This window comes from Delphinapterus leucas, chromosome 4 (genome assembly GCF_059928025.1).
Source record: "Delphinapterus leucas isolate spDelLeu-1000000601 "Yukka" chromosome 4, BTC_Dleu_Yukka2, whole genome shotgun sequence".
Lineage (NCBI taxonomy): Eukaryota > Metazoa > Chordata > Mammalia > Artiodactyla > Monodontidae > Delphinapterus > Delphinapterus leucas.
Window position 1 is genome coordinate 72199637 of NC_143132.1, and position 22694 is coordinate 72222330.

At 38.9% G+C, this 22694-nt stretch overlaps 2 protein-coding genes across 3 annotated transcripts in view; one reads left to right on the plus strand and one right to left on the minus strand.

Annotated features, from left to right (window-relative positions):
* WDR53 (WD repeat domain 53) overlaps positions 1-3752 on the minus strand; it is a 39472-nt gene extending 35720 nt beyond the window's left edge. The window contains exon 1 of one of the 2 annotated variants that reach the window (XM_089910027.1): positions 1548-3011. The gene's annotated coding sequence lies outside the window, so the exon portion shown is untranslated. The other variant, XM_022568546.2, reaches the window with a different exon arrangement.
* Positions 3152-22453, plus strand: FBXO45 (F-box protein 45). The gene is made up of 3 exons (XM_022568581.3): positions 3152-3795; positions 9358-9714; positions 14432-22453. Exons 1-3 carry the CDS (start codon positions 3487-3489, stop codon positions 14615-14617), a joined length of 852 nt encoding a protein of 283 aa, XP_022424289.1. The 5' UTR covers positions 3152-3486; the 3' UTR covers positions 14618-22453.
* The last annotated feature ends 241 nt before the right edge of the window (positions 22454-22694 follow it).

The window sequence follows — 22694 nt, forward strand, 5'->3', positions numbered from 1 at the left end:
GGGAACTCTGGTGGTTTGATTTTTGCCAACAAGTACTGAAATAGTAGTTAAATAACAAAGACTTTTGCCAAATGTTCCAGATAAACCAAGGAAAAAGGACACTTAACACAATTTAAAATGAAAGGTATTAATATTATTTAGGCTTAGGAACTGTCATTTGTGGTGACTATTGACTTATATGATAAATACAATATCCTACCTTAAAATATGAAATTTGAATTAATCACTGAAAAGTTACAAATAGTTTTATTTAACTCTGTCATGAATCTTTAGGGTATTGACCACTTATTTCCTAAGTCAGAGTTTTAATTTTTCTACAATGAATTAACTTTAAAGTCCAGAAGTCTGCCCCCTACAGCTTTAGGATTTTGTGTCCATATAGGTTTTGGATCCCTGTTGGGATATGTTAGGTTTTTGCTAAGACAAGAATGAGGCAGGGTTTCTAGTACTTCTATTTCTCCATCACAAATCTACTCACAAGGGACCTAAGGAAATGCTGACTAGCAGACAAAAGTTTTAGCAGGTTTTCTTCCTAATATAACTCTTTTCCAGAAAAGATTAATTCAATTTTAAAGATACATTTGGTTAAATTCACCCCAAAGTGTGAGAAGTTAGGCAATAAACGAATTTTGTACTTAAAGAGACTATTATAGACAACGCCACAGTTCCTGTAAATTTTTCCATAATGGAAGCAGTAGTAACTCTTGGACTATTACTCTCACAAGTCCAAGGTCAGCTCTACCTTAATCTCTATGCACCAGAGTAAAGAGCAAATTAAACTTCTAATCTCTACACCACATGGATGATATTCACCGATCACCTAGCTAGTCAGAAAAATTAAAATAGAGACCTATTATGTGGAATGTTAGGAAAAAGAGTTGGGAAAGCCCCAGAAATCCATACATTCTGAGGCTTTTAATTTTATCATGCAGAGTATTGATCAGGGATTCAACGAGAGTCCCCCAGATCACCTGTTTACTTAGTCTACAAAATTAAAATTATTTGTTATTATTTGAAACACATTCGAAGATCACCATCAAAAAGTGTTAAACAATCAGACTGCTGCGGTACGAGGTAGTGGGAAAAATTACGTATGGGTTATATCAAAATAATCTTTCAGAAATGAGTTGGCAAGCCACTGTTTCTTGTTTTTCTTTTACTGGGACTGGAAAGCCTACCTGGAAATAGCTAAGTGCCACTATCCCCACACTCAGGTATCAAGTCAACTAGCTTTTCTCTTAGGCAGATGACTAAAGGGTCAAGCACAGTAATTAATCATATCCCAGTGTGAATTAGTTTAATTAGATACTGGATTCCTTCCTTCTTACACCTAATGAGATCATGGAGTGAGAGGGGGCGAGGAAGGTGGGGTACTATGAGAACATTTTTATAAAGGGTGCAGTGCAAAGATGGAAGTTCTAAACAGTGAGAGGGTAGAAAAAGGGTACTGAACATGGCGGAGGGGACATGATCAGGAGGGTGATGAGCAGGCAAGAAAGAAAAGGAGGTAGTGATAAAGGAAATCTTTTCCTACTTTGAAATCCTACCTGGGCCACTTGGGGGGTACTTTGCCACAAACAGTCACCTCACTGAGTGGACAAGATGCGCCAGAATTATTTCATCAGATCCTTCAAAGGCTCTACCTCACACCATGGCAGACAGGATAGAGGGCAATGTCTTTAATAACTGAATGCTCTCTACTCTAAACACTTACTCCTGTCATACCTCCATGTATCCATTTGTCCTTTTCAAGTGTCTGTGCCTTTAAAGCTATTCATTCTGTCTGTTCTTTGTCCCCTTCTTGGATGGACTGACTCTACTTATCCTTGAAGCTGTAAAAGAAACTTCAGTGCCTTTCCAGACAAATCTTGGACCGTCTTCCTTTGATGGCTGAAAGCTGAAAAATGAATAAAACTCCGAAGCCTGACATCTAAATAATGTGATAGTCACTATCACTGTAATAAGTATAGGTCAACTTTTCTTGACATGTTTGAGTTTTCCAAAGTTGGTCTCGATGTGGAGAAGCTAGATAGCAACCGAAGAGGCTGAAGGGCTGTGGCACTGGCACTAGTAGGAATGAAAAGTATCTGGGTTACTAAGCTTGGAGGAAAAAACATCTGGGAAGAAGGGACTGGCAAGTAATAACCAAACACCACCCATCAGAGAGTAGAGATGGTAGGTGCTGTTCTTTTGTTTTTACTGGAGAACAAGAAATTGACTATACACAGCAAGGGAGCTTTTGGAAAGATTCCTTACTACGTAAAGGCAAGACAATAGAATTGACTACTAAAGGAATCTGTGAAACCTATTATTATAATAATTATCTCATAGTTGTTTAGAGAGTTATATAAACACCCCTGTAAAGGGCCTCAGTCGGTTGCCTGGCTCACATGATAGATATTATTTTCTCGTACCAAGCATTCTTTAAAGGCTGTCAGAAAACGTTCTGGCCACCTAGGAAAACGCAATATGACTAAATAATGATGAAACTCTTTCCCTTCCAAGAAGCCTTCTATAATTATAGCCTCCATGTCAGTCTCCCTATTGGAATGTCTCATTAGTTAAAAACACACTGCTTTAATTCGCCTACCAATCGTGGGTTAGTAGGAAAGACTAGGAAAAGCCACATTTTGTCCAAAAGAAGGTAGCACTTAATAAGCACTTAAATGGCACTTTAAGGTGATCCAAACACTGGGGGGTGGGGGGGTGGGGAAGGTGTTCAAATGTGGCGACCTCACATGCTGTATACACGCTGGGACACACGTTCTGATAAGCACTGGTACTAAGGGAGAACAAGAGGGCCTGACCAGAAAAACACGACCTCACCTGCCGAAGGACTGGCTAATAAGGAGACAGAAATTTCATGCGTTAGATTGGAAAGATGAAGCAGGGACCCAAATGACTCAGCGAAAACTTATAGGAAAAGTGGTCCAGAAAAGCCGACGCGAAACCACTAGATTAAAAAAGGGAAAAGGCACCGGAGGATAGCCCGGAACCCACCGGCGATAGCCTCATACCTGCGCTTCCAGCTTCTCTCCTAGGCGCCTGGTGATGACCTCACCCGTGGGCGCCCAATCCCATCTAGCGTAGTGGGGGGAGGCGCCTCAGCCAAACAGTCACATCCGGGGCGGAGAGGAACCGCGCGAGCTGGGCGTGCGCCCTTGCTTCGTGCCCTCAACCCGCATGGCGGAGGCACGGGCGCGCCGCCGGGAGGCCGTGCGAGTCGGGCCGTTCCGGCGCCCGCGCTGAGCCGCGGGGGAGGGGCGGGGGACGCCCGTGCGGCCGGTGCGTCTGCCCTCAGTGAGGCGGGGCGCGTGGCGGACGCCCCCGGGCAGGGGCGGGAGTGGTGGAGGGGCCGGACGGTAGTCTGTGAAAGGGGCGGTGAGCGAACTGCTCCGATCTCAAGGCGAGGCTTGGCCTCCGGAGCAGAGACGGGGGGAAGCGGCGGCGGCGGCGGCAGCGGCCCTCGGGCCGGCTGTTGAGGCGATGGCGGCGCCGGCCCCGGGGGCTGGGGCAGCCTCGGGAGGCGCTGGCTGTAGCGGTGGCGGCGGCGCGGGCGCCGGCTCCGGGGCCGCTGGGGCCGGGGGCCGGCTGCCCAGCCGGGTGCTGGAGTTGGTGTTCTCCTACCTGGAGCTGTCCGAGCTGCGGAGCTGCGCCCTGGTGTGCAAGCACTGGTACCGCTGCCTGCACGGCGATGAGAACAGCGAGGTGTGGCGGAGCCTGTGCGCCCGCAGCTTGGCAGAGGAGGCTTTGCGCACGGACATCCTCTGCAACCTGCCGAGCTACAAGGCCAAGGTGAGGGACCCCCGCGCCACGCCGCTGCCCCCGGTCCCGCTTGTCCGGGCCGCTCTCAGTGCTTCTCAGCTAAGCTTTTGAGTCGGAAGCCTCGCCTCACCATCCCGCCTTTCCACCGCTCCAGTCAATACCTTACCTTACCTTACCTCCCCGCGCCATGAAGATCCTCTTCTCTTTGGGTTGAAGTTCTGGTCCTTAACCCACCCCACTTCCGCGATACACTTTTTGAAGGGCCAGGTGGTTTCCCATCCCTGTTTTCCGTCACTCATTCTACTTTGCACAGCCTTTACCCTTAAAAACAGACCACCTCATTGTTGTAGGTTTCAATACTCTCATCCTATTTTTCTCCCTGCCCTTTATTAAATCACCTTGGCTGCCTTAACATCGGCTTAGTTTCTCAGATCTTTGCTTTCACCGCACCTTTTCCAAGCTCTGATTTATAATCATCTTTTCTTTATTTTTGCCCAAGCACTCTTTAATTCCCTCCACTATGTTACAGGCTTATAAATGAGTGTGGTCCAAGGCATCGTGCTGACTTTCAACATAGAGGCTTTAATAGAACATCCTCCCATCGGCACCACTTAACAGTCATAATACTGCCATGTCCCACTATTATTGGCTACTTCCTTGCCACCTTTTTCGTAGTTCCACCTTGGTGTTGTGTCTCTTATGTTCTATTTGTCATCTAACATGCTGATTCCATTTTTGCTGCCTTTTTTCCCCTGCCAGATTCTTGTGATTAGTCTTGCTTTCATATGCAAGTAAAAATGTCAAGTAGCAGATAATGGTAGGACTGAGAGGATTCTTCAAGCAATATAAATAAAAGGCCTTAAACTTGGGTTCAGTTTGGATGGAGACAGCTCTTCAGAATAGCAGTCACCAAGAGCATATATGAGACAGGATAAAGTCTGACCTAGAATATGGTAAACATAAAAATACATTAACAACTAAAAAGGGAAAACATACCTTTTTAATGCTAGACTGCCAGTGGGCCCAGAATAAGGAGTAAATTTTTTCTCCATGTGAAATAGATGTAAAATGTATTCTTCTGTAATAAAACAGGTTTTAGTTTAATAAGATAAGGAATATCGCTTTTTAATATGTCAACTGTCAAGTTGTTTTTCTATTAAATGAAATAATGTTAATTTGCAAGGACAGTATTTGTACATGGTAGATTCTCAATGGATACTATTTGTAATTCATATAGTAGAGTGCAGTAGATTGCAGTTTTGTCTTACTGTGCCTGATAAACGTGTAGATTTCATGAGTCTTATTTTTTACTTTTCCATAAAGTTTATTGTTTTTACTTATTTTAAATTAAGACATTTTTGTAATTGGTCTGTAATAGTCATGTTCACATGATTCAAGATTCATATAATAATATGTAATAGATAATGTAATTCATGTGAAGAATACATGATTCAAAAGAAGCAAAGTGATGTAAAGCAAAATGTCTTCCTTTTGTCCTTATACCACCACCATCCAGGTTGGAGGCAACCTATGTTACCTATTTCTTCTGTATCCTTCCAGAGATATTTTAGGTTTCATAAGTTTTTAATACTTTGTATGCCTTTGTACTACTTGCACTATAGGTATTATAGACCTGTACTAATCACATGTACATTCAGATACTGCAGGACTTTTCTTGAATATCTTGAAGATAAAAGATTAATTCAGAAGGAGTCATATAGCCTAGTAGGGAAGTCCTCAGTCTAGTAGAGGAGAAAAAAATGTATAGAAATAACTAGTGGTTATTAGTTAGAAATGGTAGAAATTGTTGCTAACTGTTAGAGATGTAAAAATATATATATACTAGAAGTTTACTGAAAGAGATTTACAAGTTGAGTGGATGATTGTAGAAGGTTTGGGGTTGAGATTGTATTTGAGCTGAACTTTAAAGATGGGGAGAATGTGAACATTTTACTAAGAGGAAGCACCCTGAACAAAAGCAAGGCAATGGAAAGCAGAGGGTTTGTACAGCATATATTTTTATTTAAAAAAATATGAATGTTAGGCACTATGCTCAGTTTTGCAGATGCAATGGTGAATAAAAACAGATACAGACTCTTATGGATGCCTTGCCATATGGCACTTACAATCTAGTGCAGGGAAGTGGGTATTAATCAAATAGTCACACAGTTGTAAAATTGCATTTGTGTTAAGTCCTACGAAGGATGGATACATGATGCTCTGAATGTCAGTAATGGAGAATTTGAACTAAGTAGGGAGGTCAGGGAAGGCTTTCTCTGAGGAAATAATGCATGAACTGAGACCTGAATGATAAGGATAAATAGGCCAGAGAGAGAGAAGAGCCTTCCAGGAGGGAACCTGATGAGTATGAGGGACAGAAAATAATCAATGTGGCTGGAGCATAGACAGCAAAAGTGAGGCACGTTTGAGAAAGATGGAAGAGGTGGACTGGGGCCAAACAAAAGGAAGCCATTTTAAATTGTAAGCAAAAGGGGGTTAGGAGTGTGGGGATTGGTGATGTGATATTTTTCCATTTTTTAGAGGTTATTCAAACTTAAGAATGGAGAACAGGTTGGAGGGGGACCTTAGAAATATGAGTATTAGGAAGTATGTAGTAAAAGAGATGGGGAGAAATTTAGAATAAATTTAGGAAATAAAATCTACAGGACTTGGCAATAGATTTGAAATAGCGGGGAGGAAGAGGGAGGTGCTCAGGATGACTCCTAGGTATCTGGCTTATATGATATAGGGATTACCTCGGCTAGATTTTGGATGAATAACAATGAGTTCAGTTTTGGTAGAACAGAGTTTACAGTGTTTTTAAGACATCCAAGAGTTTTCAGATAGGCATCTGTTACAATTTGTAGCTTGGAGGAAAGGCTAAAGATACAAAATAGTTTAGTTAGATTGAATTGTGATAGGAAATATGATTGTAAAGGTAAGCTGAAACTAGATATATCGTGGAGGTCCTTGACATACAGCCTTCAGTCTGTAGTTTGGGCTTTGTCTTACAGCTGGAAAACACAGAAATTTGAACAAAGGAGGGACGAAGTAAGAGCTGTGCTTTAGAGAAACCAGTCCATAAGGTGAATTCAGGAAGGCAGGGGTTGGTGCCTATACCAGAGGTACTTAAGACCAGAACAAGTGTATAGAGCAGAGAAGGGGGTGGCTGGGAGAGGAATTGCAAGGAAACAAGTCCACATAGGTGGACAGCTGACTGGGTGAGGTGGGATGAAGAAGAAGGAAGGGTCAAATAGGATTTCCAGGGAGCCTGGGTAACTGAGAAAATGATGAGAACAGGCTTGAGATGGCATAAAACTGGAAGGTATTTGGAGTTGTCAATCTAATTAGGATTTGTCTTCTTTTTTTCTTTTTGCGGTACGCGGGCCCCTCACTGCTGTGGCCTCTCCCGTTGCGGAGCACAGGCTCCGGACGCGCAGGCTCAGCGGCATGGCTCACGGGCCCAGCCGCTCCGCCGCATGTGGGATCTTCCCGGACCAGGGCACGAACCCGTGTCCCGTGCATTGGCAGGCAGACTCTCAACCACTGCACCACCAGTGAAGCCCCTAGGATTTGTCTTCTTTTTAAAAGTTCATGTTTTACATATTACCAAGTAGCATCAGTTATTCCAGTCATACTTGGCATCTAGCTATAATTGTCTAAATTTCAGACTTACATCCTAAACTAGGTCTTAAAGCTGTTTGCTATAATGCAAAATCCAGGTTACGCATGAGACTGTGTAGCAAGAACTATAGATTGTTTTTATTTATTTGTGTATTTATTTTTCCATTTTATCTGATTTTTCACATTATCTCTAAAAGATAAGGACACTTAATCACAATACCATTAGTACATCCAAAGTATAAAGAAATTAATGATAATTCCTTTATATAAAAAGTTTGGTGTTCAAATTTCCAATTGTCTCATAAATGTCAAATGTTATATCTTTAATTTTCAGTTTATTTAAGCAAGATCTATATAAAGTTCCCATGACAAACAGTTGATATGTCTCTTAAGGCTATTTTAGTCTACAGATACACCCTCCATCTCTCTCACCTCTTACCCCGGCAGTTTATTTGTTGAAGAAACCAGGTTGTTTACCCTGTAGAGAGGTTCCCTCAGTCTGGATTTTGCTGATTTCATTCCCATGGTGTTGCTTAACATGCTTTCTGTCCTCTGTATTTCCTATAGAAGTTTGATCAATTTAGGTGAGATTAGATTTTTTTCAAGATATGTTTTACTAGAGTCAAATGGTTGAGGTGTGTACAGCACTTTTAGGTGCTTAAAAGTGTGTTATAATAAGAACAGATCGGAAAAAATTTAGGTATACTTCAGGTTTACATCCTGTTTATGAAAATATGGGATACCTGAACCAAGGAGGTTTTTTGTTTTTGTTTTAATCTGTCCTCTGGAGTACAACAATTAAACAGTGAAGTACTTGCTAATGGTAAATGAGAACTGGATGAGGGGACTGGATGCTTGACTTCTCTTTGGGGCTCTTGTGCTAACTACCTGTTGACTTTACACGTGTGTCCCCATCCCTGAGTTGAAGTAGGTGAACTTTAACGTCTTTCCTAATGCTGAAATTCTGTGATTCTGGAGTTGATTTCTCAGGTTAACTAAAGCAATAGGTCCCAGCCTTCAGCTGCTTTTGGGTTGTTTGAATAAAGAAGGGATTTTCTAAAAAACGTACAAACTAAAACCTATACATTATTAAAACATGAGAGAATGTTATTATTTGTACAGAGTAGCAATTTTCATATTGTCTTTATTTTGGAAACTTAAAAAACTGGTGATTACTGAAGGTCAACTATCCTGTCCTGTCAGTGGTAGCTGCTGTTAATGACTATCTCTTTATAAATTTTAGTGATTGAATTTATGCTATCTAGGGGATTATTTGATTTGGTAAAATGAGAGTGGTGATGTCTCAGTGTATGAGTGATACCTAGCAAGGAGGCTGTGGATCTAAGATAGTTTGTGGTTATTAAAATTTTTCATAAACTCTAGAGCTGATATGCCTAAGTTCTCTATTTTACTTAAAATACAGTTCTTTTTGGTGGCAGCATTGCCAACACGAAAACTGTGCATATCTTAACTTTTTAATGTAAAAATATCGAATATAAACAAGAGTATAGAAAATAACCTCCCTATACCCATCACGAAGCTTTACCAGTGATTAATTCATGGGCAGTCTACTTTCATGTCTACCCTGCCCACTCTCCCATTCCATTCCTGGATATTTCAAAGCAATTCCCAGATATGTCACCCATAAACATTTCAGTACTATCTCTAAAATATAAGGATTCTTGTGTATATCTTTTGATGTGTTAAGAAGTCTATTTGGAGAAATTATACTGTGGTTTAGAATTTTAGTCAATAATGAAACAGCTGGCAGTTTTATTTTTAATGTTGCATAGTTTATTATGTTAGGATCCCATGCTGAAACGTGAGCCATTTTTGAGAAATAATTACTGTATTACTTAAAATATATAACTTTATTGTTTAAAAACATGTAGCCTAAAGTTTGGGTACTTTTTAATGTTTAAGAAAAATTAAATTTCTATTTCTTTTGTGTGCTTTCCACCTTTTCAGATACGTGCTTTCCAACATGCTTTCAGCACTAACGACTGCTCCAGGAATGTCTACATTAAGAAGAATGGCTTTACTTTACATCGAAACCCCATCGCTCAGAGCACTGATGGTGCAAGGACCAAGATTGGTTTCAGTGAGGGCCGCCATGCATGGGAAGTGTGGTGGGAGGGCCCTCTGGGCACTGTGGCAGTGATTGGAATTGCCACAAAACGGGCCCCCATGCAATGCCAAGGTTATGTGGCATTGCTGGGCAGTGATGACCAGAGCTGGGGCTGGAATCTAGTGGACAATAATCTACTACATAATGGAGAAGTCAATGGCAGTTTTCCACAATGCAACAATGCACCAAAATATCAGGTGAGAAACTGGCTTAATTTGTTTTAAATTTACAAAATTTTATATAGCAGCATTATTTGTCTTTTTGGTAACTTTTAAATAAATAGTGTAACTGGCCTTTTTTGGCTACTCTGACAATAATCTTTAGTATCTCAATATTTGTTTCCTAATACATATTCAATCTGAGCAATCTGTCTTTAAATCAGGTTGGCAAACTTTTTCTATACAGGGCCAGATAGTAAATATTTTAGGCTTTGTTGTCCATACTGTCTCTCACAACTGTGCAACTATGTTGTTATAGCACAAAAGCAGCCGTGAATTATGTAAATGAATGAGCATAGCTGTATTCCAGTAAAACCTTATTTATAGACTGCAAGCCAGATTTGGCCCAGGGGCCATAGTTTGCCAACTTGTGCTTTGGATTGTAATCTTTCTTATATCATGCACATCCAAATTTACTTTTTCTGGATACCTCACCCCCTCACCCCCACAAATGCACCTGTGTGCATGTGCATACATACTTACCCTCTGCTACTTATTAATCTGGATTGTATTTAAAGCGTCTGGAGGTGTCAGCAATTTCCATAAACATAGGTGAGTTCAGGCACACTACTGCATATTTATTTATTTGGCCACCCCGTGCGGCATGCGGGATCTTAGGTCTCTGATCAGGGATCGAACCTGTGCCCCCTGCAGTGGAAGCACGGAGTCTTACCACTGGACCGCCAGGGAAGTCCCAAACTACTACATTTAAAAATTCTTTTTTAAAAAAATATTTATTTATTTATTTGGCTGCATCAGGTTTTAGTTCTGGCACGCAGATTTTTCGTCGTGGCGCGCGGGCTTCGTGGTCTCACGGTATATGTGAGATCTTAGTTCCCTGACCAGGGATCAAACCCGGGTCCCCAGCATTGGAAGGCAGATTCTTAACCACTGGACCACCAGCGAAGTCCCTAAAAATTCTTAGCCTTAAGCCATACTCACTTGATTCTAGGGTCATAATTATAGTTCCTATTTGTAAAAGCTATATGATTACCATAGATTCAGCAGAGTGTAAAAAATAATAATCTGATAAGAACTTGGAAATTTTAAGGAATTATAGATAGTACATTTCAGAGGAACATGTGGTTTGAAAGCTCTAGCCTCAGTAATGACCTCAAGTGAGACATAATAAAGTAGAAGAACTAAAATATATCCCATTTCCTGATGTATAAAAGCCTGGAAGGATTTTCTTTCATAGAATCCTTTCCTTACTGTCCTTTCAGGCTCTGCAAATGCCCTAAGGAGAACGGACTTAATAATCATTGACGATAAAGACCTATGACTAACCTTGTGACTTTGTAGTGAAAGTCCTTTATTCTTTGTTTTTCAGAGAACATACTCTGTATGATTTCAGTCCCTTTAAATTTATTGCAGCATGTTTTATTCCCAGCATATGGTTTACCTTGATAAATGTCTATGTATGCTTGAATATATATTCTGTTGGATGGAATAATCTATTAAGGACAGCTAGGTCAAATTGGTTGGTAGTGTATAAGTCTTCTATCTGCTTTCTGTATGTTCTTTCTACCTGTTCTTTCATTTACTAAGGAGTATTAAAATCTCCAACTATAGTTGCTGATTTATCTATCTCTTCTTCCAGTTTTGTCACTTTTTGCTTCATGTGTTTTGGAACTGTTATTAGGTGCATATACATTTAAAATTGTTATATCTACCTACCTGGTTAACTCTTTTATCATTATGAAATGACCTTCTTTGACTCTAGTAATATTCCTTGTCTTTACGTCTATTTTGTCTGATATCAATAAAGCCAATCCAACTTTCTTATGCTTACTATCGCAAAGTACATCTTTTCCCTCATCCTTTTACTTTTAGACTATCTTTGTATTTAAAGTGGGTCCCCCAGACAGCATGTAATTGGATCTTGCTTTTTATCTAACCCAGTCTCTTGATTTGAGTAGTTAGTCCATTTATATTTAATGTAATTGTTGGACTGCTTGATATCATCCTTGTTTCTGTGCCTCTGAAGCTGTGTTCTTTTTTTCTCTCTGTTTTTTGGATTCATTACTTTCTGTTGTTCTGTCTTCAAGTTCATAGATTTTTTTCTTCTTGTCATTTGAACTCTGCTATTGAGCCAGGCTAGTGAATTTTGGTTATTGTGCCCCTCAGTTCTAAAATTTTCATTTTTTTTTTTTTTTTCTTTACGGTACGCGGACCTGTCACTCTTGTGGCCTCTCCCGTTGCGGAGCACAGGCTCCGGACGCGCAGGCTCAGCGGCCATGGCTCACGGGCCCAGCCGCTCCGCGGCATGTGGGATCTTCTCGGACCGGGGCACGAACCCGTGTCCCCCGCATAGGCAGGCGGACTCTCAACCACTGCGCCACCAGGGAAGCCCTAAAATTTTCATTTTTATAGTTTCCATTTCTCTACTGAGATCTCTATTTGTTCATTTATTAATACTATATTTTTCTTTAATTCTTTGGGTATATTTTATAACTACTTTAAGTCTTTGCCAAATCCAGCATCTAAGGCCCACTTGGAGTCTGTTTCTACTGACTGCTTTTTTCTCCATGAGTATGAGTTACACTTTCCTGTTTCTTTTCGTATCCAGTCATTTTTTAAATGAAAATTGGACATGGTAGAGACTCTGGAATGTTTTGTTTCTTTAGAAGCTACTTTGTACTTCTGAAAACTGTAGGTTTTCTTGTTCTAGTAGGCAGTTAACTTGCCTGCACTGAAACTATACAGCAGCTTATGTCTTTATTCAGTTTTTTTGGCCTCTAGCTGCTACTTTTTCTGCCTGGTTCCCTGGGGGTTTCCCCTGTGTTTGTGTAATACAGTCATCACATGAGGATTTGGGCAGAGTTTATTTTCAGATTTTGGGGCTCATCCTCTTTGTGGTTTTTTGCTTGCAGAGTTCCTCTAAGTTTCCAGTTGCTCTGCTGTCTCCAAATTTTGTCCTCTGACACCTAAAACTGTAAGACTGTCTTTCTGCTGTCTGTGCTATGTGTATGTATGCTGTATGCTCAAAGGTAAAGCAAACTTGCAGATTTCACTTGGAGTGGTTCTATTTTGTTATTTTCATCTTCTGTAAAACAGGGATAACTCCTAGGATTGATATGAGAATTAAATGAGATAATATAAAATCACTCAACAATACTCATGAAAATATTAGCTTTTATTTCCTTTTTTTTTTTTTTGCGGTACATGGGCCTCTCACCGTTGTGGCCTCTACTGTTGCGGAGCACAGGCTCCGGACGCGCAGGCTCAGTGGCCATGGCTCACGGGCCCAGCCGCTCCGCGGCATGCGGGATCTTCCCGGACCGGGGCATGAACCCGCATTCCCCGCATCGGCAGGCGGACCCTCAACCACTGCGCCACCAGGGAAGCCCCTAGCTTTTATTTCTGATTTTTGCTGTTGTTCGTGTTTTGTTTGTAACAGTAGTGATGATGGTGATTTGGAGGTTCTTAAAATGGGGTTAATCTGTGAGTTGGGCAGAGGGAGAGAAAAAGTAGATGTTGGTAGTTATTTGTGATAGGAAATACAATGAAGGAAAGTAATGATAGCAGCAGGGGGTATCATAATTGGGAAGTATTAAATTATGATTTTTGATTGCAAATGTTAGGACTTTCTGCCTCCAAGTATATAGATGCAACAGCCTTTAATACATGCAAATTATAAGGATAAACATGCTCTTTCTTTGTTTACTTTTCCAAATGGGAAAAAAATTGGGTAATTGTGCTTCCAGTTTAGTTTAACAATCAGTACTGCTATTTTTATAACAAACGGGTGTTTCAGAGTAGTGGACCACAAAGTGATTGTTTAATAAGCCTATTCTGCATCTTTAGAACCTATAGTCAGATTTGGCTATTCATGATTATGTAGGTTCCATGTTGTATGTAGAACTGCTTTGTAAATTTTAAAGGTTGTGGAAGTGTTCTATTATAGTAATTTTTTTTATTGTGGTAAAATATACACAACAATCTTTATTCTTTTAACTATTTGTAAGTGTATAATTCAGTGGCATTAAATACATTCATAATGTTGTATAACCATCATCACTATATATACCCAAAACTTTTTCATCATCCCCAGCATAAACTCTGTGCCCACTGAACAATAACTCCACATTTCTTCCTCCCCCAAGCCTCTGGTAACCTCTATTCAATTTTCAATCTATATGAATTTGAATATTCCAGGTGCTTGATACAAGTGGAATCATATAATATTTGTATTTTTGTGTCTGGCTTATTTCTCTTAGCATAATGCTTTCAAGGTCCATTCATGTTGTAGCACATACTAAAATTTCATTTCTTTTTAAGGTTGAATAACATTCCATTGTATGTATGTACTATAGTAATTTGAGAAAATTTAGGTAGCCTTTTTTGGTAAAATATGCCAAGTTATAGATTTTAGTGGTAACCTTCTTAAGAAAAGTCTTTAAAAAGAATAAATAAAATCTGGGGACTGTTCAGGAAGAATATTTAAATTTTCAGTATTAAATATAAATCCCACACAAGTCTTAAGTTTTTTTAAAAAAAACTATCAAAACAAACATTTATGATGAAATTGATGTATGTTCTTTTTCTAGATGTTTCTCCCTGACCAAATAACTTTTTTGGTTTTTCTAGATAACTTTTGAGATATACATATTCTTAATAATATTTTCAACTTGATTACATCTAGCTGTGCCTTTGATGGGTTTTCTTCTTACCTTCTTTTGATGTCTGTTTGCAGATAGGAGAAAGAATTCGAGTCATCTTGGACATGGAAGATAAGACTTTAGCTTTTGAACGTGGATATGAATTCCTGGGGGTTGCCTTTAGAGGACTTCCAAAGGTCTGCTTATATCCAGCAGTTTCTGCTGTATATGGTAACACAGAAGTGACTTTGGTTTACCTTGGAAAACCTTTGGATGGATGACAGTGGCTTTCTTGGGATGAAAGACAGAGTGGAGGAGATACCTGCTTATGGAAAGTAGAATCATGAAGTGACAGTGTCATACATGCATGCCCAAGAAACATCCTGAAAAAACACATGATATTGTTAACTGGAGAAGCAACTCTACAGCAGAGATTATCTTAGTGTTTCCTCTTTTCTACTGGGCCAGAAAAATCCTCAGGGTTGCAGTTGGCTGAGTGGGCAGTTGACATATGCATGTTTCAACAGATTTTGTCTCTAAGTTAGCGATGTGATATTTTCAACTTTTAAGGTGAGATCTTAGAGATGGTGTAAAAGGGATAAGATAGGGAACTAGCAAGAGTTTTAAGTAGTGTGTTTGTGAAGAAAGACTGATCCTGTTTTACAACTGCCTGTTTTTTCTCCAGACCCTTTTTTCCAGCCAGCTTGACTATTAGAAAAGTATGAAACTGGTTGGATTTTATTTAATATTTTTAATATATTGAGAAGCATGGTCTGCCTGGACTGCACTTCTCTAACGGTGAGATATAAAATTGTGCAGCTATTTTAAAAGTTGTATATACAATATGTGTGTAAAAAAAAACTGTAAAAAAAAACAGGACAAAGGAGTTGCTTTGTTCTAGTTCAATTTCTTAAAAACCACTACATGGTACAAAATTAGAATAACATTTAGGGACAGTTTGGTAACTACAAAGAAGAAAATTTTAAGAGGAGATGTGTTGTATTGGCTCATTTTGTATTATATTTGGCTTATAGTTTCCATGCTTATTACAGTCTGATTTATTTTTTTAACCATCAAAATTATTATACAGATCCCTCAAATCTCCAGGCTAAGATTGAGGGAAGGCAAATCTATTTCTAATCATTCATATATCAATAATAATAATAATGTGCATCTTATAGAATCTGGTTTTATTTTTTGACCTTGCAAGAAGGTGTCTCATAAGAACAGAGAACATTGCCATTTGTTCTTATAGGCCTCAAATATGAAAGCTGTTAGTCACAGACCTTAAGAAAATAATTGATCAATGGTCCTTTTATTTTGTAACTTTATAATGCTGTAGATATTATAATTTTTAAATTTCATATTGTTTACATCATGCAACAATCTAAGCCTCAAACTCTTCATTGGGGTTGTCAAGAAAATGTTTACTCATCCATCTGAAACAGTGCCAACCTGGACCCAGCTTAAGAATGTTGTTTATCTCATTATAAATAATTGCCCCCATGGGACTTGAAATAAAACACCTTATGCTGGAAACTTCAGGTTGGTGATATTTTGAAGGTTTTACTGTAGAAGAGTTTAACGTTAATTCCTATTCCGAATTTTTGACTAAGAAATCTGATTTCACTAATACTCTTTCAAATTAATAATTCAACGTACATGAGCTGAGATTTCCTTTTGTTAGAAAGGAAACAAACATCTTTCTGTATGAAAGTATAAATTGTATGGTTTCAGATACATCTTTGTGATAAGAAGTGACTAAGGCAAGTGGAATCTTTGTAGTTTTTAGGTTTTGCCGTATGCATATTTTGTTTCGAATCTAAAAAAATTAGGGACAGCAAGCATCTGGCTGTGGTTCTTGGGTTGCTGCTTGCGAGTTAATATTATCAGTACTCCTGTGAAACAAGGGATTTCAGTCATGAACAAAGATTTCATTTTTGCCACCTGAAAGGTTTACAAGTATTTGTTGTGTATTTGGTGTGTTGCTTGAAGGTGTAATCTGTTAAAGATCCTTTTTGATACCCACATCAAGAAAGAAACCTCCTAGAAACCATATTTAATACTACAGAGTGAAATTATATGTTAAATGTATTAGAGAACATAGCTGCTACAGAAATTGATTTTTCTTGGTGTAGAAAACTCAATTTGGCAAAGTTTAAAATTTAATTAAAGAAGAGATCTGGTTCAGGATAAAGATTGAACTAGTTAGAAAGCTATAAGGTCTTTTAAGCACTTGTTTCTTTTTCAGATTGTGATATGGTCAATTCTAAGAGCTTTTGCTCAGAGTTTTGTTTATATCTTCTGTTTTGTCTTATTAGTAAACATTCATTTGTAACAAAGTTTGGAAGGTGCTGAATGGAAAATGGAAACACATGGTTATTGCATATTGAACCTAGAATCAAATGATTGCCTAAATATTTAATAACAAGCCATTCTTGTCTCAAAGACTTAAATTCTTTAATATCCAATTTGCAAATTTTATAAAATGGAGGTTCATATTTAGCATGAGCATCAGGGGAATGAAGAGCCTTCATTTATAACCTGGTAAATTAATTTGTTACTGGAGACCAATAGTAGTTGTACAGAATACTAAGACAAACTGTTATAATGTTTGAGGAAATGGAATCTCTTTTTCATTGGTGCTGAGAGAGCACTTAGGTAGAAGCCAGTTGCCTCTGAATATTGAATATAAATCATCTAAACCAGTGGTTCTCAACCTTGGCTATAGTTTAGAGTCACAGGCATTTTGAAAAATATTGATGCTTGGGTCCCATACCCTAATATTCTGATGTTGGTCTGGGCTATGACATGACCATAAGGATTTTTAAAAACTTCTTAGGTGATTTCAATATGTTGCCAAGGTTGAGAACCACTGATCTAAATTCACCTTAAGTTTTCTCATCTGCAAAAAAAAAAAAAAAAAAAAAATCCTTGCTCCCTCCCTTCACTACCTCATAAGGATATTGGGGGTAAAGAAGAAAATAATGGGAAAGTGCTTGTGCTATGGATAAAAAGTGCTATTGAAAGGCAAAGTTATATTTGTTGTATTTCAGCTGAAACTATGATCAGGAAGAAATGTGTAATTGAATTTGCTCTGTTGACTTTGGAAACCAGGAGCACTCTCTTTGGTTCTTAAATTTAGCAAAGCGTGCAGATGGGTAAGAAAACATTACTATTACTCTTATTCATTCTATGGTCTTCTGTCATACTTGGGATAGGCTGGTTTAATTATCTGGTTTTACACAGGAAAGAAGAAATATTAAGTTTTAAAGTCTGTAATGGTCAATGGCTCACAATTCATTAAAACTTTTCATACAAAGAATTCTGTGGTTAATATATGTCATTTCTTAGTTGCCGTTATTTTTTCATTATCTGACTTTTGAATATTGAACCATTTATTTCACCTCCTTCATTCTTATTCCTGTAAGTTTGGATATAGATTTGATAAGGCACCTAAAGCAAGTAGGTGTTGCTCAGTTGAATACTTCAAATGGTTCCGTGATTAGGCATCTTCCGTCTTTTAGGTATGATTTGACCTGGGAGAGAGAGTTTTTAAAAGAACAGAGCCCTAACCCACATAGTAGGTATCAGTTAACTTTTCATTTATGTCTCCAAACTGCTGTTTATATAGACTGTAATATTTATATTTTTGATCGTCTAAAAAAATGAACAGTTTGATAAGATAGAAACTTGAATTTTAAAGATGAGTATTGAGATTACATTCTAGAAATCAAGACCACCACTTTAAAGCCTTCCTGAAAGGAACAGTTCATACCTAACCCAAATGCTATTCTAATAAAGCACTCCTCAGTTTCTCCAGCTGAATGTAATCTCTCCTTCCTTGAAATTTCCTTGTCTTTATATTTATCTATACATAGCTCATGCTGTATTACTTTGTACCTTGTATAAATTTATTTATATTTATTATTTGTTTATGTCTTAGCTCCCCTAAACATCTTAAGAAAGAACCTCTGATGGACTCATCTTTATGCTCATGTTATCAAACCCAATGTAGGAAGAAAAAAAGCTCTGAATTTACAGACGATAGTAACTAAAGGTAGATGAGAAAAATTCTTTTTGTATCCTATCCAAGTGAAGCAAATCTGAGGCTTGTAAGGAAGAAATAGTGACTGTGAATGCATTTTAGCCATTCCCCTTTATTCTTAAATATTGGTAAACTCTGATACTTAGTTCTTGGTATAGATTTCTTATTTGTTTAGAATTAAAATTAGAATTCTGTATATTAATTTTTTGAAATTCTTTTTTGCTTTAGTTTCTTAATAAAAAATTAAGACAAACATTAATCACCTGTGATTGCTTACATTTAAAACAAGGAATTTTTTTATATACTGGTCAGAAAGAAAAATGGTAATACCTTAGTAGCCAAATGTGTTGATGGAATTTACCTATAAATTCCATGCCTTTTAATAATGGAATCCACATTTTCCATGTTTAGAATGGACCATGGCCAGGGAATAATAATTCACTAGAATCCTGTTTCGCTATCGCCTCCACCCCCAGCTAACAGTTGTTTGATAATGCAGTTGTTTGCCAAGAGTTATGAGAAGCAGGCATGGCTGAACAAATGGCTCCTGTGATCTAAAAGCTTAAAAGAATCAGTTGATCATGTTGCTGAAAGTTGCTTGATGTATTAATATGTTAAAATTTATACAAAGAGTTTTAATTTTCTAAAGGAAAATTAAGTAGGTGTAAAATTTCTGTATCCTTTTGTTTAGTGGGAAGAGATACCAGGGACAGCTTTACCAGTCTGTTGTCCTAATTTCTTTTTTGAATCCTCCCCCAAGCCATTTGCTTTTTATTTAATGTAGTCATTAAAATATTTTTGAGAGCAACATGTTCTCTACTTTTCAGAATATAGTTTGTTGAAAGAAGTAGCCCCTCAAGATTTAAGGTTGTCATTGTTCCGCTTCTGTGTATAGGATTTCATGATGAATGAGTGACTCAAGAAGTAAGAATCATTTAGAGCGTTTTCCTTAGGTCGCTCTGTTGACAGTCCTTAATTTCTGTTTCTTTTCTGAGAGGAGGGGAAAACATATAAGAGAAAGATTAGGGATTGTCTTTCTTCTCCCTCTTTTTCTCTATAAATGAAATGGAGGATGAAATTGAGTAATGGGAATGGTTTAGAGGTCCTATCTCCTTTGAGAAGGCTCCTGAAATGATTTATTAAAATGCTAATATCCATTTAGATTAATTAGAGGCATATTGTAATGGGAGTAGGCCAGATATCTTTATTCTAATGTAGCTAATGTATTCATGTTTTCCAGCAATGTTTAAAAGGTTTTTTATTCAGCCGTGCCCTTTGCTGATTACCTTTACTTTCGAAAGAAAGGATACTTAAGGTTCAAATGGGAGGGGGCCAGTGACTTCTCTCCCCGCTTCAACAGTCCAGAGAGTGATATATGTAGTTCACAACTAAATTGCCCAGAGCTCTACCAGCCTCACTAGACTCCACAACCCAGTGGGCAGAGTGAGGGGAGGGTACGCCTGGAGTACATTGAAAGGACAACCAACTGCTCTTTTAAGTAGTGACTCTACCAGGTAAAGGCTGGTGGGGTTTTTTGGTTTTGTTTTAACTCTCATGGCCTACATCTGTGTAACAATCCCTGCACTTCAGATTTTTTCAGATGCCTCTTTTAAAATGTTTTGAGGAGCTCAGTAATGTTCTAGCATTTTGGTTTTAAGGTAAGAACACTGGAGTAATAGTTCAGGAGTCACAAGCTCTAAGGCCTGGCAGTCCTGGTAGCCATGACATGATTCCTGAGCAGATTTCTTCCCTTTTAGGGCTGTTTCTTTATGTGCTTAAATGAGGAGATTGACCCAGCTCAGTGGTTCTCATTTTGGGCTGCTCACTAGAATCACCTGGGAAGCTTTTAATTTTTTAAACATCTTTATTGAGATATAATCAACATATAGTAAGCTACACTTATTTCAAGTGTGCACTTTGATAAGTTTTGACATAGGTATACACCCATCACAATCAAGTTAATATATACCTGGGAAGCTTTTAAAAGATAAGATTTCCAGGCAAATTAAATTAGATGGGGTAGGGGGGATGCACTCAGGCATCAGTAACACTATTTTTTTTTTAAGTTCCCAGTAATTCTCCTCTGACTAGAAATCACCATTCAGGACTGACTTTTGAAGAGACTGAGAGCGGAGGCAAAATCTCTTTTATGACCAGGAAAAACAAAACAAAACAACAACAACAACAAAATATATCTATATAGTTTATATAATATATAATTTGTTTTATATATATATATTCATATATAAAACTCTAGCCCTTTACTGAGAACAAGTCAATGGCAGAGCCAGAGCTAGTAGCTAAGGCATCTAATACCTACCTCTTCTGTTTGTCCTTCTGTCATCCTTAGATAAATATATGCAGTCATTTAAAAGAGAATGGACTTGAGGACACGGAGAGGGGAAGGATAAGCTGGGGCGAGGTGAGAGAGTAGCATGGACATATATACACTCCCAAATGTAAAATAGATAGCTAGGGGGAAGCAGCCACATAGCACAGGGAGATCAGCTTGGTGCTTTGTGACCACCTAGAGGGCTGGGATAGGGACGGTGGGAGGGAGACGCAAGGGGGAGGGGATATGAGGATATATGTATAGGTATAGCTGATTCACTTTGTTATAAAGCAGAAACTAACACACCATTGTAAAGCAATTATACTCCAGTAAAGATGTTAAAAAAAATAAAAGAGGTCAGTGTCCTTATTAGGATTCTTTCAGGGACAGTGGATTTAGTATCCTTCCTGAATCAGGGGGGTTATGAAATTTGAGTGCTAAACCAAAGCTGAGAAGCTGCACCTGTGGTTTGTCACTGTTAGAATCAAACTTTTGACCTCTTCGAAAAAAAGGGAGATATAATCATTGAAAATTGCTGCAGGAGAGAAATGGTAAAAGCTGGTGTTACGGGTTGAGTTGTGTCCCACCCCCACCCCCAAATTCATATGTCAAAGTCCCAGGTGCCTCATAATGTGACCTTATTTGGAAATAGGGTTGTTGCAGGTGTAATTAGTTAAGATCATACTGGAATAGGGTGGGTCTCCAATCCAGTGTGATTGGTGTCCTTATAAAAAGGGTATATTTGGACCCAGACATGCGCAGAGGGAGGATACCACGTGAAGATAAAAGCAAAGATTGAGCAGAAGCCACGGAATATCAAAGATTGCCAGCAAAACTACCAGGTGCTAGGACAGAGGAGGCATGGAACAGATTCCTCCCTCACAGCCCTTAGAAGGAACCAGTTCTGCCCACACTTTAATCTTGGACTTCTGGCCTCCAGAACAGTGAGAAGATAAATTTCTGGTATTTTGTGTGTTTTTTTTGCGGTACGCGGGCCTCTCACTGGTGTGGCCTCTCCTGTTGCGGAGCACAGGCTCCGGACGCGCAGGCTCAGCGGCCATGGCGCACGGGCCCAGCCACTCCACGGCATGTGGGATCTTTCCAGACCGGGGCACGAACCCGTGTCTCCTGCATCGGCAGGCGTACTCTCAACCACTGGGCCACCAGGGAAGCCCCAAATTTCTGTTTTTAAGTCACCCAGTGTGTGGTATTTTGCTATGGCATCCCTAGGAAATCAATATACCTGGTAAGTTTTTGCTCTACCAATTTTCCTATTTCTCTCTGGGGGCAACTTCGATGCTGTACTGTGTTGTTCACTGCATCAAGAGTAAGGCCAGGAAATATTTTCAAGGGTGTTATAGATTTGTTGGAAGGTCTTTTGTCAGGTTGCATTGGTAACCCAGAGTTTGTAAAGTACAATACGTAGTGTATGGTTAAGGGCATGGATTCTGGAGTCAAGACTGCCTGGATTCAACCCCAGTTCTACCACTTAATAGCTGTGTAACTTTGGAGAAGACATTTGATTTCTCTGTACCTCAGTTCTCTTCTCTGTAAAAGGGGAACGGCGAGGGGAGTGCTAAATCGTTTATAGGATATGGTGAGGTTGAAATGAAAGGCACATTGAGCTGCTTTAGAACAGCGCCAGGAACATAGTAAGCATTCAGTACATTTCTCATTATAATAGGTAAATATCATTAAGAACCAACCTTGAGGAAAAAAGCAATTGTGTGTGTGTGTGTGTGTGTGTGTGTAAAAAAAAATTTTTTTAACACATTTGGTCCTAAAATTAGGAATAGGAAACATTAAAAAGAAAGTATTCAAAGCAAGAGAAACTTTAGGTAGTTTAAGCAAAAGAGACAGATTAAGGGGTATTTCACAGAGGACCATGGCAAGAATGCAGCTGGACTTCACAAGGGACTTGCACAAGGCAAGGGAAAGGCATCAGGAGCCTGGGAGTATCGCTTCTTCCTCGTCTCTG

What these genes read in the sequence shown, in the direction of transcription:
- FBXO45 (XM_022568581.3), top strand. Translation starts at nt 3,487, where the DNA reads ATGGCGGCGCCGGCCCCGGGGGCTGGGGCAGCCTCGGGAGGCGCTGGC. An exon ending in TGCCGAGCTACAAGGCCAAG is followed by an intron (nt 3,796 to 9,357) that starts GTGAGGGACCCC and finishes CCACCTTTTCAG; the next exon opens with ATACGTGCTTTCCAACATGC. An exon ending in ACAATGCACCAAAATATCAG is followed by an intron (nt 9,715 to 14,431) that starts GTGAGAAACTGG and finishes GTCTGTTTGCAG; the next exon opens with ATAGGAGAAAGAATTCGAGT.